At 39.7% G+C, this 19,417-nt stretch overlaps 1 protein-coding gene across 9 annotated transcripts in view; it reads right to left on the bottom strand.

Moving 5' to 3' along the window:
- Positions 1 to 19,261, bottom strand: part of LOC141443777 (uncharacterized) — a 32,857-nt gene extending 13,596 nt beyond the window's left edge. The window contains exons 1-8 of one of the 9 annotated variants that reach the window (XM_074109130.1): positions 19,003 to 19,261; positions 13,573 to 13,684; positions 12,019 to 12,133; positions 10,029 to 10,161; positions 8,311 to 8,378; positions 7,407 to 7,544; positions 5,389 to 5,475; positions 4,439 to 4,540 (exon numbers count right to left, since the gene is read on the bottom strand). In XM_074109130.1, coding sequence (XP_073965231.1) covers positions 4,439 to 4,540; positions 5,389 to 5,475; positions 7,407 to 7,544; positions 8,311 to 8,378; positions 10,029 to 10,161; positions 12,019 to 12,133; positions 13,573 to 13,662 — 733 coding nt within the window. In that variant the 5' untranslated portion in view covers positions 13,663 to 13,684; positions 19,003 to 19,261. The other 8 variants (XM_074109134.1, XM_074109128.1, XM_074109132.1 and 5 more) reach the window with 8 other exon arrangements.
- Between the last annotated feature and the right edge of the window lie 156 nt (positions 19,262 to 19,417).

Raw genomic sequence — 19,417 nt, 5'->3', positions numbered from 1 at the left:
GCCCTGACGGCCCTAACTTCCGGAGTACTGCACATCCTTCCTGGCTCGTCCAAGACCCTGATCGCTCCTGCGTGGAACACTTGTCCAGGCTGCTCGTCCTGCGCCCTAAGGCCCTTTTGACCTCGGCACCGACGATCACTCAGCTGGACCAGGCCCCCCTGCTGTGGCCAGCCTCTTCGCTCCGGGTTCTTCTCTCCGACTCCAGGGAAGTGTAGGCCAGTGAGACCGAATAATCAGAACCACTCTCAATTAAATCGCTTGAACTTACTACCTGAGATTCTCGTAATATTTTACTTTTTAATTTTTGTCAAACTAGGCCTGTTATTTTTTGTGTTTAATTTGTTAATTAAATTGTTAAAACGTCTATTGTTTTACTCAAAGAGTAACCTACTAGGCCTCCTTTAAGGTCAAACCTCCCTCAAGAGGTCTGCCCTTGACAGTGGCGCCCAACGTGGGTTTTTTTTGAGAGGTTCTGATTGTTACGTTTTTCTTGCCTAGAATTGCAGTGATTGTGCAAAAATTTATTGTGTATCTTGTGTGTTCTATGTATCTCGCAGTAAGTACCCTGTTTTTCTCGCCCCCTGTATGGTGGTCGGGCTTAGAATAACGCCATTCCCCGTCTAGGAATTCGTAAGAGGCGAATAATAGGCATAACCAGTGTTTCAGTTACCGAGATCCCTTAAGTGGTTCATTTAATAGTTTTTTTCTTTTCTTTTAATAACACTCTAATTTTAAAACCGCTTTACCGTTATCTTTAAATTCAAATACTCTGCCGACCTTTGACCACTTTCTCGTCAACGGCCTATTTGAATTTCAACTGTCACTTGCCACAGTTGAAACGGACGGCGTTTTAAAATTCAAATCTCAACGACAATTTCAATCTATACCCTAAAGTTAACTAAATATTGGTGCATTAACTAAATTCAAATACGTTAACGGTTCAATTCAAATTCTACCTACTAATTTTCATCAAGTTAAATTTAAACCGTAACTGACGCCAATTATACTTTCACTAATATTGTTCACCGCTGCTTCAAGTGAAACAGTTATTTTAAATTTAGTGACTGCCAACCACTGAATTTGAAATTCTAACGATTCAAATCATTTTTAAATAACGTATTTGAAATACCTACAATTTTATAGAAAAGCAACGATATTTCTATATTTTTAAAATATCTGAACCACTATTTAGATCTTTCATCAAAATCAGTTTATCATTATCTCGGTAAACACACTGACATTTATTTTTCTTTTTCCAAAACTTTATTACTAACTTAAATTAACATCATCGCGGTCTCTTAATAAAATTTTACATTCGAGCATTACTGGGAGATACACAACACTATTATTTCTTGTGTCCTACTTGTTAATTTAATAGCACTGTAACATACGGAGAGTTAAATTTAGGTACTGTGTGTCGAAGAAATACCACATCTGGCATACAACTACACAAACCACCATCACAACTCACAACATTCATATCATACTACTCGAGTGCTTGCTAAAAATCAACTGGTCGCAGAGTTAATAAAACCAGTTATCTCTTATTTCTTATATATTATGCGTGTGCTCTCTATTTTCGACCGTCTGTTCCCTGCTTAGAGATCATTATACTTCGATCGCGAACAGACAGGTTTACGCTTTTTATAAAATAGATTAGGGTAATCTTATATTAACTGCGGTATTTCGTAACTATGCTCTGCCATGGAATTACTTACCGCTCCCTCAAGCGCAGGTAGTAACCGCGCAAGCTAAATAAATGATAAACAACCTAATTACTTGCCTAGCAAGGTTGTTTACCTACATTTAAATGCACCTAGAACAGCAGTCACACGCATCGCTTTCCACTCAGCCATGTTTAACTCCGGCTCATGCGCAAGCATGTTATTTTTTAAAACCTCTTATCTCACTTCTTATTACGTACCTAGACGCCCAATTCTATTTATTTATACTTAAATTAACTTATTAGCGCTGCGCATCCGCGCGCAGACAAATCCTAGTCTCATCTCTTTTGTTATTAACTTCTTTTAATCTGATAACTCGCGTGCTTAACATTGAAATATTATTTAATACTTCGTTAGCCCTCTCGCGGTCAATCTCTAATCGCAATAACATTAATTGATCTGTCCTAAGCCTTTACCCGAGAACTTGCAACTCGTTAAAAAGTATTTTAATATTTTGGATTACGGAATCGTGCGGTTGGTAACACGTTAAATATGCCCTTAACCTCTGTAATTCAAAGCTCTAATGATTGGGACGGATGGTAATTCCAATCACAGATTAATTAATTGTTTATATGCTTCAATTTATAATACATCACTTGCTTCCTTTTCAATGTACTAATTACATAATGCATCTGGACGGGCGATCAGCTGTCGCGCGCCGTCACATCAGTCTCCGTTTAGCACCGTCGAATGCGCACGCGTCCTTAATTAATTTTTTGTCTTATCACACTCCCTTATCACTTAGACGCACGGTTCTATTTATAGAATCAAGTCATTTTAGCGCGCCGCCTCCGCGCGGACGTATAATAGCTGCACCCTTTTGCACTATTATTTCTTTAAATCTTATAGCGCGTACATATTACTTGGTACACGCTAAACTAGTATAATCATTTGTCGCGGTCCGCCACTCATTATTATAATATTAATTGATCTGTCCTTAAGCCTTTACCCGAGAACTTGCAACTCGTTAAAAAGTATTTTAAAATTTGAATTACGGAACCCGTGCGGTTGGTAACACGTAAAATATGCCCTTAGCCTCTGTAATTCAAAACTCTAATGATTGGAACGGATGGTAATTTCAATCACAGATTTAATTAATGTCTATAATTATATTTTTATGAATGCATACAACGTCCACCTTCCATTAACACATTTATTCCTTTGACATAAGGGTCAACAAGCCTCTTGTTGTTGTACCCGCCATGAGAGTAGAAGTATGATCATAGTATGAGAGACGACGTATGTAAGCGTTATGTCATAGTGTATTTTTTTTTTTAACGAAATTTGCTATGAGGCTCAAATTTCTTTTGGAGGGACGGGCGTACTGTCACGATGCACACAGGCGATCGCTGACATCTAAGTTAGCTCAGTGTAAGCTAGATGGCGCTTTCCTCAATAAGGGATCTCTGAGCAGAATGACGGACGAACTCTAGAGGTCGCCACCGTAGTTTTTCACTGATTCATTTATTTACGTAATAATATGTATTTAATATTTATTTATTATTTACTTATTTATTTTATAAAGTAGGCATTTTATTACACTCATTTACTACACGAGTTGTACGACTAAATATATCTATAACCAACTCACCCTTGACCGTTTTTGTCGGCCAAGGGGGGTGCTGTCGATCAGCTGTGACCGGGAATTCTAACTGTAATATTCTCGCCCTTAAAAGCTGAAGCACAGCTGTAAAACACACATTCAACAGCTCATACTACACTAAACAGCTCCCTCGAAAGCTCCATACGCCCAGACTTGGGCACCTCCGTACGGCTTCAACTTCCACACCTTGTACGGCTTAAACCTTTGTACGGCTTACAACCTTTGTACGGCTTACAAACCTCGTACGGCTTACAAGCTCCGTACGGCTACAGCTTTCTCCGCTCTGCACGGCTACAACTTTCAAAGCTCCGTTCGGCTACAGCTCTCACGGCTCAGGCGGCTCCTTTACGCCCTAACCTGACACTAAGCCCTGACGGCCCTAACTTCCGGAGTACTGCACATCCTTCCTGGCTCGTCCAAGACCCTGATCGCTCCTGCGTGGAACACTTGTCCAGGCTGCTCGTCCTGCCGCCCTAAGGCCCCTTTTGACCTCGGCACCGACGACCACTCAGCTGGACCAGGCCCCCTGCTGTGGCCAGCCTCTTCGCTCCGGGTTCTTCTCTCCGACTCCAGGGAAGTGTAGGCCAGTGGGACCGAATAATCGAACCACCTCTCAATAAAAATCGCTTGAACTTACTACCTGAGATTCTCGTAATATTTTACTTTTAATTTTGTCAAACTAGGCCTGTTATTTTTTGTCTTAATTTGTTAATTAAAAATTATTAAAAAGTCTTATTGTTTTACTCAAGAATAACCTACTAGGCCTCCTTTAAGGTCAAACCTCCCCTCAAGAGGTCTGCCCTTGACAAACTAATAGTTAAATCAGTGTATCGGACATGGCGGTGTTATCGCTGTCTCTTGGTATGGGGGCCTTTAAATATTTTTTGACATTTATTTGACATCTCTTAGATAAACTTTTAGATTCCTGTGACAAACAGATGACTGTGAACAGGCTGGACTCCCCGGTCCTCGGACGCTTCATGGATCTCCATGCATTGAGGGTGGATCGATGGATCGAATGGGATTACAATAAAACGTTACGGCCTTCAAATATTGCATAACTTAATACTTGAACTTGGGTGCAGTAAGGTGATTTAATGTGGTTCATTACCTATAGTTCTGTCGGATGATTCAGGGGACGGTTTCTTTAGCCGGATCTTGTGGCCTGGCCTCGCGAACTCTGCCAGCTGCTTCGGGTCAGACAGGTCTAGTCCTGCAATAGAATAATAATATAATAAAGGTCGATGGGTCATGGCATGATACGGTGTAATAAATCATAAAAATATTTTTTTGATATATTCAGACAATTATACATCCACTTTGTAAGTAAAAAAAAAAACATAAACATACAAATAGCTTATCATCTATTGTAAGTAAAATTGTAGTTCAATGTCACAGTTTAAAATGACAATAAATAAAAATGAATTACAAAATTAATGAATAAATGAAATGTCCACGAAATAAAATTAAAAATTTAACCCGGAAAGTTGCATAGTTCCCGCGGAGCGATAACCGAATTCTACGCAGACGGAGTCGCGTGAAACAGCTAGTAATATGAATGCATGCAGAGTGGAGTTGCGAACTGTGTCTCTCCATAGGCGCGGAGGTGGATAGCGGAGCGAGAAAGTAATGCGGAGCGGCGTTATAAACTGTCTTTCCATTCGTGGAGCTTCAACGCTTCCCCGCTCGTGCACGTTTCTCCACCCTGCTTCCCCGCGGGCTCCACTGAGGCGGAGACGAGCGGAGCGGAGAGGAAACGTGTAGGATCGACCAATCATATTAGTTGAAATCCAAATCTCGGTGACGAGATGAGACGAAATGTAATATGATTAGTCGATCCCTACACGTCTCCGCTCCGCTCGTCTCCGCCTCAGTGGAGCCGCAGACTTTACCCGACTGCCCAAAGGAGGGTTACGTACGAATTTACCGTCACCAAGCCCCTGTCCACTGAAGAGGAGCGACGATTTTATGAAAGTCTATTAGTAGATTTCTATCTCGCTCACGCTCCGCTGCCTCGCTTTTCTACAGTGGACAAACAGCCTGAATTCGATATACATTTACCTGGCATGGTCTCGTTGCCGAGTATGTTTTTCTTTCCGGTCATATACTCTGTGTAGTCTGGGTCGGGTTCAGGGTTTGAGCCGTCATCTGTAATGTTACAATACAATAATGAGCTCCCTTGGGGGTGCATTACTTATTTATTTATTGGTCGTTTAACCTCTTCACCACCCCAGTCATCCAGTCGTAACAGCCAATGGAATGCCTCACACGCCACAGTCATCTATACATGACCAACATTCAACTCGAAATTAATCCTTCTGCAATGGAATTAAAAATCAAGTTGATTTGTCGCTGGTTTCTCTGTGGCGTACAGAGCACGACACTTCGTTTGTTTTGTAGCGGTGAAGAGGTTAATTATGTATTTATCGATCCTACTCGCATAACTGAGCTAATTTTGTTCTGCAACTTTATAAAAATATGAATATTAACACTTCATTTTTTTTTCATACAGATAAATATTTCAATGTATGCAATACAATACTAAATTGACAGTACCTTGATAAATATAAAACAAACTGTACAGATCGATTCGCAAGAGCTGGCACGAATGGACAGAATGATGTAACAAAAGTGTCTATGTGTTACTTTTGAATACACATTCACACAAATGTGAAAATGTCGTACATACATCTGTCATTTTCCTACAAAAAAGTGTAAGTGACATTACATTCGTTCAATGCATTCGTACGAGCCAGTGGCGTAGCTACCGGACAAGAACGATGGCCCGTTTGACTAATATAAGGATGAATACTTCACTTCAAAGAGAAACTACTTGTATCAGAAGTTGACGCAAATAGTTATCGTATGCATCAATATTCATAACACACTGGAACGGGCGGGCAAAACGGTCGTGAGCCCTACCCACAAATACAAATTTCTCCCAAATTCGGAATATTCGGAATACGGAACCAACGATTTTAAATAGTTTAGTTGGGGCCCTAGTTTATTTTTCGCCCCAGGGCCTTTGGTTACCTAGCTACGCCACTGGTACAGTCACCAGCACCAATATCTGACACAACAAGCGTGCATAAATATCTGATACGTCTCTATTTCCAGGGCCGGAAGGACGTGTCAGATATTTTTGCACGCTCCGCTGTGGCAGATGCTAATGCTGGTGACTGTACTAGCTCTTGTCAATCGAACTGTAGTAGACTGCCAGCTATTGAGGTGTTGAGGGTGAAAAGAAATCGCTAGATGGCGTTAGTATCGCGATTCCGTTTGACGTTTCAGTCTCTTGCGATTGGCTCATTTAGTTATTTAAAACCATGGCCTACCAATCCCTACAAGGTATATTTAATACAAAAAAACAGCAATAGATGGCACTACTATTAACATTTGTAAATTATAAAATGTGAATAAGCCGAATTAAGTAGAAATTTCAAGATTAAAATAAAGACTAGCATATTTTATAAACACAACTTCACATCAACCTTAATTCAACTCCTTAATTTGAAGATAAGAAACGCCATAAAAATAATAATATTGAGAATACGAAAGTTAAGGCTACATGTGGCTACATTTCAGCTATGAGGCTTTCGTAGTGTTTTGCAATTGTGACGCTAGATGGCGAATAACCGGAATGCGCTTGCTGGGCTTGCCCCGCGCTTGCTCACATTCGTCGAAACTATTTGAGAGAAACATGCCATTCTCTTCTAATGACGTAAATAAGACAGAGACATCATGCGTATCTCTAGTCGTCTAGGCTCAGTTGGTGAGCTTGTTGGTTGTTGTCAGTGTACCGTATCCTTAGTGTCTCACTAGATGGCAATACGTATCGTGTTATTTGTGTTCTCACTGGTGCCATCTATTGGAAAATCGAAGGAAAGAAAAATAGCCAGTTGAATAGCCAGTATTAGGGTGATACCATTTGCTTGTACTAGATGGTGTCTCTGTTATATATGTACTCTGTGTTTAAACTAATCTCGAGCGCGCAAATGTCAAACGGATCTCACAATACTAACGCCATCTAGCGTTCGCCTGTCGAAAAACCCTCATTCCGCTGTCGTCTAGTGACTCACCGTCATCCTCCCCCGTAGCCCACATGGTGACGGAGAATTCCCCCTCCATGGTTTTTATCTGCACCTGTTTCTGTTCCCACCTCCGCGCCGCGCCGCGAGCCGCCCCCACGCCTTCCATCAGCCCCATCGGTACCTCCCCTACAACAACAAATTAGTTAACGCTTAATAAGGCCCCATTTATTGGAGCATACTACCACAGAATCAAAAGCAGCTATCGAATACATACCCGACAAAGGATATTTTTAAAGCAAGTAGTGTTTTCAACAATTACAATGGATATTGTAACTTAGAACTAATACAATAAGGTTGAATTTCCAAGTCAATGCATGTGGTCGCTAAATCGCTTCTACATTTTTAAGGGTTAACTACTAGCTTTTCCCCGCGGTTTCGCCCGCGTGGAATTCGTCAATCGATCGCGCTGTTCCCTCGGGAACTGTGCATTAATTTTTCCGGGATAAAACGTAGCCTATGTCACTGTCAGGCCCATAAACTATATCTATACCAAAAATCACGTAGATCCGTCGCTCCGTTGCGACGTGAAAGACGGACAAACATACATACAAAAACACACACTTTTGCATTTATAATATTAAGTATGGATGGATGGTGTGGCGCATTCATCAGATACACTAAATATAGCTTTTGTCTGCGGCTTCGCTTGCGCAGAATTAGTATGTAGCTTGAAAACTTTTGATCCCTAGCCAGACCACCAGGATATCACTACCAGATTATATAGTCACCAGATTTACAAAGTATGCCAGACAAGTCAATCCGACCACTGGAAGTGCGTCAAATTTTAATTGTAAGATTTGACCAGCACATACATTGAAAGTAAAATAAAAGCTTGTAATAAGGGCGCAGGTTGTGACGGCGCCCCGCCACTGGCGGCGTGCCTGTAACTTACCGATTGGCATCAGATGGTGTACGTTGTTCGTGTTGTTATTGGCAGACACCCTTGGCCTGCCACGGCCTCTGCTGAAATTTAAAAAATGTTAATAAAATTACAGCTTTCTAGCACTAATAGTTTAGAGCTAAGCCGCGGACGGACAGACAAACGTGGCGGAGGTGTACTGCCTTTTCGGCGAAATATGTTTCGCCAAATTTCACTTAGCAACCAACCTCTCGCCAAAGTTTCATTTGGCAAACTAATATTTGGCATAACTTTACTTCGCATTTTTTTTATTTCGCAACATTTTTACATTGCATAATTTTACTTCATCACACATTTATGTGGCAAATAATTATGTAGCAAATGATTGGCTTAGGCAAATAACAAATTGTCAAATACATTTGGGCATTTTTTACATTGCAAAGTTATACTTCAATTTGATTTGTGCGAGCGAGCGAAGCGAGCGAGCAGACGGTTGGACAGAAGCGACTTGGATAGTTTAGGTCAGAAAGCTAGGCGTAGCTCCGCCTTAGCCTTCGATGTAGGTTTTTTTTTATAGCACCAGATAAATGACACTAGAAAAGTAGGTTGGATGCCTTCAATATGTTGCTAAATTAAGTCAATCAAACATTTGACGAAAACATAAATGCATCTTAAAAAAAAATTCCAGTTGTAATTTGGGCGCATGTAACTTATCGATTGGCATACGTTGGCAAGTGGTGTAGTGCGTGTTGGTGGCAAACAACCTTTGCTAAATAAAAAATGTTAATAAAATTACAGCTTTCTAGCACTAATAGTCTAGAGCTAAGCCGCGGACGGACAGACAGACGTGGCGGAACTATAAGGGTTCCGTTTTTGTTATTTTGGCTACCGAACCCTATAAAGCCGTGATGGCCTAGAGGTTTAACCTTTTAAGCAGAGGATCGTGGGTTCAAAACCGGGCTGGCATCACTGAGTTTTTCGAAATTCACCACGTGCTTGACGGTGAAGGAAAACATCGCGAGGAAACTTGCACAAACCTGCGAATCAATTCAATGGTGTATTTGAAGTTCCCAATCCGCAGGCCGCGTGGGAACTACGGCCCAAGCCCTCTCATTTTGAGAGGAGGCATGTGCTCAGCAGTAGTGGAACGTCGTATGTAGGTCAATCAACTTTTGGAGTCACGGAATTCCAATTCAACTGCTGTATCTAATGATTTACGCGTGTAAAGCCGGGGGTAAACACTAGTAGATTAAGGGGCTGTTTCACCACCCATTTATTAATTTTATTTGATGGATAAATGTGATGCGGTCTCTGTCTATTCAAACAAAACAAACAGAGACGGCATCACACTTAAGTATCTGTCAAGGATGGTGAAACAGGGAGTAAAAGTCCGTATATCTTTACTTGCCCGAATTTCCCTTGCCATACCAACGTTTGCCATAAAATATAAATAAAACCTTGCTGTTTTCAGGATTTTTTAAAATGTCATCTTATAGAATGCAGTAGGATTACTTTAATATCGACTACTACTACCGGAATAAAAGGTATCCTATGTTGATCCCTGGGGTTCAAAATACCTATATACTAAATTTCATCTACTTCGGTTCAGTGGTTTCGACGTGAAAGCGTAACAGAGAGATAGACAGAGTTACTTTCGCATTTATAATTTTAGTAGGGATGAAAATTATGGAAAACGATACATTATGGCATATGAAATTCGGGCAAACGATAGAGAACCGTAAAAGTCATACCTTGCACTCGTCGAGGGCGGAGTAGCATACACAGGATCGTAAGAGTCGTTGGCACTGAGCACCTCCTCCCCGGATATCCCTGGCAGGATGACCTCCTCGCTGCCGACTGCAAGTTTGTAATCTGTCAGCAGGGCTGACAACATATGATGATGATGGGGTGATAGTGATATGATACGTGATGAGAAAACAGGAGGTAATGGCATGATGATAATCAACTTTTTCTTGTCACTCGTTGCTATAGTTACGGTCTCCTGGGTCACTCTTTAAACCGTAAGTTTATAGGATTAAAATTTGACAAACATGCTTTTTTGTGGTAATGTTGGCATGTTAGTATAATGTGACAACATTTCTTCTATTAAACTGTACTACTTTTGTACCCTTTCTGACTAGTTGATCCACCAAAAAAAAAATACTGTCACAGTCAGATGAAAAATGTATGAGAAACGAGCGCGTCAGTTTTATTAGTTTTCAGGGTTCCGCAGTAAAGAGTTCCGTATTAATATGCGGCCATCGGCAAATATTCAGTATTAAGTATTTTTCTTATTAGTACCTGGAGGATCGAGCTTCACTCGGGCTATAACTCGGTTACAAGCGTTTTCCCAGAGATAAGACCAAGCTAGATCGATTTTTCATCCCAGAAAACCCCTACATACCAAATTTCATCGAAATCGTTGGAGCCGTTTCCAAGATCCCCAGAATATGTATACAAGAATTGCTCGTTTAAAGGTATTAGTTCTGTCAGATATTTCACAGTTGGTTGGGTTCTTTAGTTGTTTCATTGGTTGAAATATCTATGTGCTTTTTTATAGCAAAGGCCTCCTCCAGCTGACTTCACTTTGTAACCCCCGACGCAAAAAGAGGGGCGTTATAAGTTTGACCGCTATTTGTGTCTGTCTGTCTGTCTGTGGCACCGTAGCTCTTAAATGGGTGGACCGATTCGAATGCGTTTTTTTTTAAAGCAGGTTTTCTAGCCATGGTTCTTAGACAGGTTTTGTTTTTGAGATATTGACATTTGAAGTGACAAAGGGGGTTTTCCAACTTTTTGTCGGTTAGGTTAGTCTCTTGTTAGCCTTAATTAAGTATTGGTCAACTGTTATTCCTAATTTTAAAGCCTATGTAGCAATGATAATCCTTTCAATTTGGTGCACCTAATGCCTAGAGGAACGTAGTCGCGTTATGATTAGTCGTAATGCGAAATCCTACTAATATTATAAATATTATAAATGTCACACGGATTGAGAAAGGGATGCTTGGATGGTTTGGGCATGTTGAGAGAATGAATGAAAACAGATTGACTAAGCAGATCTATAAGACGAGCGTGAATGGGAACGTTTGGAGAGGAAGGCCTAGACGAACCTACCACGATCAAATCGGGGACGTTCTGAAGAAAGGTCGGGTCAGGAGTACTCTTAACCGACGTGCATGCATGAAAAGATTGATGAATGTAGAGGAAGCGAGAGTTGTGTGCCAGGATCGTAGCAAGTGGAAGGATGTAGTCTCTGCCTACCCCGCTGGGAAAGAGGCGTGATTTATATGTATGTATGTATGTATGTATGTATTATAAATGTGAAAGTTTGTGAGTGAGTACATTGTTTGTTACTTCTTCACGCTGAAACGGCTGGACGCGGATTTGGATGAAATTTGGCAAAAAGTTAGTTTATAACCTAGATTAAAATATAGGATACTTTTTATCCCGATATTCCCGCGGGATAGGGATTAAAATCTCTAAATAACAACAGCTGGGCTTAGAGTCATGAATTTTGGTATGTAAGTAGCTGGACATCTGGAATAAAACATAATACTACTTTTTATTCCGATATTATTTTATTATAATATTAATGGGATAAGCCGCTCACAAACAGCCAGACATGGCGAAACTATAAGCACCCCATGTGTCATTCTGCCTACGGAACCCTAAAAACTGAAGTACAGGATGTAAAATTTAAAGCATTTATGTTATAGGCAGTAAATGAAGATGAATGATACCTACAGTTACTGAACTGACCTTCCTCGAGGTGATGCATGCCAATCACTTGTTCTTCCACTTCTTCATACTGATCATCAGTAATGTATTCCTCGTACTGGCTTGCTTCTATTTCTTCATACTGGAATAAGATACAGGTGGTGTTAATTTTTTTTTCTAATTCTTTCACCATCCATTGATTAGTGTTAACTGACGGTTAAATGTGATGCCGTCTCTATTTGTTTTGTTCGAATAGACGAGACGGCATCACATTTAACCGTCAGTTAACACTAATCAATGGATGGTGAAACAGCCCCTTAATCTTGCAATCAGTCCCTAGATTATAAGCGGATGGGTTGAAGTAAGGTTGGCTTGTTGAGGAGAGTCCTCATCGGGAGCCTCTTCTCTTTTTAACCCCCGACGCAAAAAGAGGGGTGTTATAGGTTTGACCGCTATGTGTGTCTGTCTGTCTGTGGCACCGTAGCTCTTAAACGGGTGGACCGATTTGAATGCGTTTTTTTTATTTGATAGCAGGTTTTCTAGCAATGGTTCTTAGACATGTTTTATCAAAATCGGTTCAGCCGTTTTTGAGATATTGAACTTTGAATTGACAGTCGGGGGTTTCCAACTTTTTAGGGTTCCGTAATGGCAAAAAGGGAACCCTTATAGATTCGCTATGTCCGTCTGTCCGTCCGTCCGCGGCTTTGCACAGAGACTATCAATGCTAGAAAGCTGTAATTTTGTACGAATATATATGTAAACTACGCCGACAAAATGGTACAATAAATAGACGTAAAGTGGGGGACGTATTTTTTTCTCTCATCCAACCTTGTAGTGTGGGGTATCGTTGGATAGGTATTTTAAAACCATTAGGGGTTTGCTAAAACGATTTTTCGATTCAGTCATTTGTTTGCAAAATATTCAATTTTAAAGTGCAAATTTTCATTAAAATCGAGCGTCCCCCCCGTCTAAAATCTATACCGGTGGGTGGAAAAATCTCGGGAACGCGTGGAGGTATTAAACTGAAATTTATATCAAATACTGAGCTCTACTGTCACTTGGAGCTGTGAAAAAATGAAACTTCTAAGCCAATGCAATCAAAAGATGCAGCCGTTCATGCTGCAAATTTCCGCAAATTTTCGAAACTCGCAAGGGAATCAAAACCTACAGGGTACTTCCCGTGAACTCAGAATCTTGAAATTTGGTATGAAGGTAGCTATTATAACACAACCAACTAGAAAAGTCTGAAAATCTTGATTTTTTATGTCTGTCTGTAAATATCAATGACCAATATAATCTGACCCAACAATGCGTACATTTTTTAAGAGTAGGGCTCTGCATACACTGGATGTATTAAATCACTCGGAAAAAGCGAGAAATAGTCAAGACACGATTCCCATTTACTTACATACCTATAAATGTGTAAGGAACCCTCGGTGCGCCAGTCCGACTCGCACTTGCCCGGTTTTTTTTAAATTCATCTAATCAAATAATTAGACATGCTGTATTTCAGGATGAATGGATTCAAAAGTGCCACGAAAATTCCAGACTGATCACAAGTCAATGGTTCGGGCAGCATACCTTAACACCGACTTGGTCCTCCGAGTCAATCTCCACCATCCCGCCGTGGGTGCCGATCTCCACCTCGCACATGATCTCCTGGTTCATCATCTCGAAATGCGCCTCCGTGCACCTGCAAACACCATCATATTTGACTTGGCTAGGATTTTTTCAAACTAAAAGGTTATCTGAGAAAAGTATAGTACGGCTGCGCCTTTCCTTCAGTCGACTTGGCGTGCGTGTGCTTAGTGGGATTCGACCAACATTTTTTGGCAATGCGCGTCAAGTCCGACTGCACCATAAATCACCCAATCAAACCACCCGAAAATGATCACTTGTGTACCATCAGCCAAATAAGTGGTCTACCAATTTTTAAACAAGTTCCTATCAAATTAATATGTCGCTAAAGCCGAACTTTCAAGTTGACAGACACGTCTATTGGCATTATTGTTTTATGACATGCAAACGATTATCAACTCTAGGGTGGTAGACCACATATTTGGCTGATGGTACGACAGTAGTTAGCGTGTGGTGCCATCTGCCGTAACTATCATAAGTCACAACTCAATTGCCCGAAGGAGGGTTAAGTTATCGAGCATTGTGTCTGTCGATTACAAGCATATTATGTAGTTTCACCTGTCCCGTTGTCTGTCAGTCTGCAATCAAATCTTGCAAGTTAAATTCGTCCAACTTCCAGTAGTTGGATTGACTTGAAATTTGAACTTATATAAATTGCGTGATAATACAATAATCTGGTAGTCACATCCTGGTAGTCCGGCCAGGATCATCTCCGCAGGACGGAACTCTTCAACAGTTAATGGCATTGACTTGAAATTTGGTATGCAAATGTAGTTCGGGTGGCAGGCAATGCAAGTACAGTCAACAAAAAGTACAGTCGGCAGAAAAAGCTTGTATTAAAAATGATTTTTTTACCAAAAACTTATTTATTTAGTCCTTTCTGTCGGCTAAACTGCTGGACAACTTTTCTTTTTAGTTTTTATAAAAGAAATGTAATATTATTTTTAGAAATCTTGGTTTTTGTTGAGCAATATTGCTGATAAAAAAAATATTTGAATAGGCTAGTTTTTAGGGTTCCGTAGTCAGCTAGGAACCCTTGCAGTTTCGCCATGTCTGTCTGTCTGTCCGCGGGTAAGCTCAGAGACCGTTAGTACTAGAAAGCTGTAATTTGGCATGAATATACACATCAGTCACGCCAACAATGGTAAAATAAAAAAAAACTTAAAAATATTTTTTTAGTGTAAAGTAGGGGTGATTTTTTATTCTCGACTAACCCTATAGCGTGAAGTATCGTTGGATAGGTCTTTAAAACCACTGGGGGGTTGCCAGGACGGCCAGGGGATTTTTTGATTCAGTGATCTGTTTGCGAAATATTTAATTTTAACGTGCAGTTTCATTAAAATCGAGCGTCCCCCCCCTCCCTTCTACAATCAATGTTGGGTGGAAAAATTTGAAAAAATTCAGGATGGTAGTAAGTATAGCAAACTTACAAGGAAAACTATAACGGTTAAGTTTTCCTGAGAATTATTAGTAGTTTAAGAGTAAATAGCAGCCTAAGGTATAAAATATACCTAAACTTGGAATATGCTATTAACCGTTGAAGAGTTCCGCCCTGCGGAGACGATCCCTGCTGGACTACCAGGATGTCACTAGTATAGTAGATTATTGTATTGTCACGCGATTTGCATAAGTATTTCAAATTTCAAGTATTGGAAGTGGGTCAAATTTAGCTTCCAAGATTTGTCCCAAATAAATAAAGATATAAACAAACAGGGCAAGTTAAATAACAGCTTGTAAAAACGTAAACCTCCTTTGGGCAGTCGGGTAATAACTAAAGATGCAACGGATAGTTGTTTGGCCGAATACCGGATATCCGGCGAGACCTTTGGCCTGATAGCCGGATATTCGGCCAAGTTTCGGCTACTATGAAATTGGAAAATCGAAATTCGTATCGTACGGTCCTTCTCACTCTTGTATTAAATAAAATTAGCGTCAGCGGGACGGCAATGTTTGAATTAGGGAATTCCGGGAAATTTCATCGCCCTCAGTACCGAAACTCATTTCTTCCGGTACTACAAAAATCTATAATAATTTTAATATTTTTAACTTTTATCAAACTGTAAATGCTCTAAATCTTCACGATGTTTTTTGGATTTGAGGCGAGAGATATTTAACATCTTTCCGTCGCCCTCGGGTGCAGATGAATACCCCGTTCGGTATCACCGAAAGCTGTTCGTATCGAATGCGCGACGAAGTTCGAATTTTGTACTTAAGTAGTAGTATTTATAGGGCCAGAGGCCGTATTGTCTAAAGTTTCTGACACTCGCGATCACAATCAAATGACAGTTTTTGTATGCGAAAACTGTCATTTGATTGCGATTGCGAGCGCCAGAAACGTTACGCAATAGACCCTCAGGTTGCAACTCTTTCAAGGACTTGTACGCTATCAACGAAAGCAAGCGCGCTTTTTACTTCAGTAGAGTATAATTAATTAACCTAGAATCAATAAACTTATCTTAATAATGATAAATACATATAAAATGTTTTAATCACAATTTTAAGTTTTTATTTACATACACACACACACACACAGGATAGATGACCTAATATGTGTACATCTACGAGGCTTATAGTATTTGTTACTCTCTATATTGATTAGTTATTATAAAATACTGTTACTTATAATATTGTCAATAAGTAATACGTGTTGTGATTGTGAAGCAATTCAATGGTGCGTGTGAAGTTCCCAATCCGCACTGGGCCCGCGTGGGAACTACGGCTCTTGTTCTGAGAGGAGGCCTGTGCCCAGCAGTGGGACGCATATAGGCTGGATGATGATGATTGAATATGTGTTAAAAATGTTGGAGGAGCGGAGCTTTCTAACACAGGCTTTTTAGCCTAAAGGGACGCCCAGGTACTGTAAATCTACTTACTTATAAATATGGATAATCCGTTATCCGGCCGGATACCATACACAGGTAACTCTCATCCAGGTCATATTCATATTCATTTATTCATTCAAATTTATGTGCATTTACATTAAAAGACGTGTTCAGTACTACATCTGCAAAAAAAGTGTTAGGACTCGGGAGGTTAATACAGTGGCGTAGCTAGTTGGACAAGGGCCCCGGTGCATAGAGAAAGGATCGGGCCCTCGCCTCCTCTTTCCATGTAGCTTGAACTTATATTGGCCTTCAAATCATTTTTTTTTAAATGGCTCAAGCCTGCTCACAAGATATTTTTTCTTTTATGCTCCTCTTTTTTCAAGCTTAGGTTCGAGGGCTCCCTGAGCTACGGGCCCTGGTGCACTGCACCACCTGGCCACATGATAGCTATGCCACTGGGTTAATATGCAGCGCGCGCGCGCCAGCCCCAACCGCATCCTGAGCACAGTTGCTTACAGTTGGGACAGCCCAGTAATAAAACATTAACTGAGCTTGCATGCACCAGTTGTTGAGAGACTTACGTCGTTTATATAGGACTTGTGCTGTACTACTAATGCTTGGTATATAAGAATGACTGATCTACTAACAAAGCTATGGATTTAAATCTGCAATAAATAAATATTATTATTATTAATATCGAACTTGGCTGCAATTATCACATTTAATTTTATTGCTCATCACTTTTTGGAAAAAGATGACAGCAAACCCACTGACCCATACATGCATAACTGTAAATATATAATTAAAAATGTCTTGCTTATGCAAAACAAACATATTAACAATTTCACATAGCAGGAAAATTAATGCAACCAATATAGTACATCATATCAGTGGTTTTACAACCATGAACTCATAAAATACATTGCCAACTACAGTATAAAATAATAGCTTTCAAGTGCAGTCTATAATTGTAAGTTGTAAATGTTGTAAAGGTATCTCATCATCATGTTGAAAACAATTTTCATCACTTACAGTACTTATTTTACCTTTCAGATTTTTTTTTCATGTTTTTGGAAGTTAAGGTTTAAAAAAAAATGGTTTGGAAGGTAAGGGTGGATTTTTATTAAAACTTTCAGAGCGATTATTTCATTATTATTAGTCAATGTTTCAAAATCACATAGTACTTTGTCCAATCAATCGGACAAGCCGATTGGACCAAGTTGCCTAAGGGACTATGACAGTGACGGGCAAAGTAATGATGGGCCAACTCAGGCCCGCAAAGGGATTTAATACAATCTGCCGATGTTCCTTCGAAGTGAATAGTACAGTTGCCACCAAATGTTTCAGAGCAACCAAGGTGATCAAAAATATTGATACATGCACTCTAATACTTTAATAATAGAGTGGATGTGCCTATATTTTTGACCACCTTGGCTGCTCCGAAATATCTGATGGTGACCATGCCTACCTATATGGCCCGCAATCATAATATATTTTCGTTATTTGGCAAAAGCATAAAAAAGTATAAATAAAATAGAATAGTGTAATCCTGGCCCTCCTCTTAAATATCTGTAGCTTTCTGGCGCCCCATGAAGAAAGTTTGCCCAACACTGTACTATGAAGTTATTTTTAAATTTCTGCGAAACCCTCAGTGCATGAGTCCAACTCTCACTTGCAGTTTTTTTTAAGTCAAATTAGTAAAATATTACATGACTAATTAAATTAACTACTGGCTGGAGACTTAAAAGGTTTGATGTTGTAACTTATAAATAAGTTAAATTATAATAAGTTGTACCTATTAGAATTTAATTAAACTAAATAAATATGAATCTTTGAATAATATTTAATTGCTTCATTTCATAACCATACACATACAGACGAGATAAACATACAAGATAATTACATAAATACTGAAAGTTGTTTGTTTAGTTTCATATCAGTCAGGTCTATAAATAACAAAAAAAACACATCTTTGACATTTAGTCTTGTTTGTGAACACATTCCATTGGTTAAGTATTCGAAAGAGATAAAAAAAGTGTTTTAGACATCAAAAAATCAAATTCATAGCATTTTCAGGAATTGAACTTCCATATATGTAAAACGGACACGCGAAATGATTTAAGCGAGTGAATAATATGTAAATTAACATCGTAAACGAAGTGGCAGGTTCCAAAAACAACTAAGTGGAAAGATATCATATTACAGACCACCTACGATGTTAATTGACATGCATAGTTCCTATAAGTACGTCAATATTAAATACAGTGAATACCGCAGACTGCATAGGTGCAGGAAAACATCATATAAGCGGTCACAGCGGGAGCGAGACCCGCCGCCGCCGGCGGCCGTCGGCACGCTTAAAAAACAAGTCCGATTTTTTTAGATAACCATTAAATGACCACGCCAAATGCTAGCCATGCAGAACCCTCACAGTTTGACTTTCATCCACTTACCTTCAGAACACACCCTGCACCGTAAATTCATAGAAAATGCAAAACACTTGTTACGATGTGTCAAATCGTATGAACGTTTGGTGGAAATAGTTTACCTTTATTTATCTTATAACAAAAGCTGCACGGCCCCTTGGAGACAAATTTGGACTGCTGCGTAGTTACAGATTTTTTCCGACTTATCTTCGCCCCTATCTATCCCCCAGACTTCAGTGAAAAAAAGTTCGATATTTAGGCTCGAAAATATTTGAAATTTACGCGAAAATGTTTATAAAATATGTCCGACTAAACATGGCGTCAAAGATGTCCGACCAAATTCAATATGGCGAACAAAATGGACGCCGCCGCCCGAGCAATGGGTAAAGATAAGGTTCACACACACGTTCCCCAATGGATACGAGTGATTCCAAATGTTGCCATACCAATTATACTGTAAATAAGTAATTTTAAGGGATTGTCCACAATTTGTAAGTTAATTTGTGATTTAAAACAAAACTATAATTAAAATAATAA

This window comes from Choristoneura fumiferana, chromosome 28 (assembly GCF_025370935.1).
Source record: "Choristoneura fumiferana chromosome 28, NRCan_CFum_1, whole genome shotgun sequence".
Classification (NCBI taxonomy): domain Eukaryota; kingdom Metazoa; phylum Arthropoda; class Insecta; order Lepidoptera; family Tortricidae; genus Choristoneura; species Choristoneura fumiferana.
This window is presented reverse-complemented; position numbering and strand designations above follow the sequence as displayed.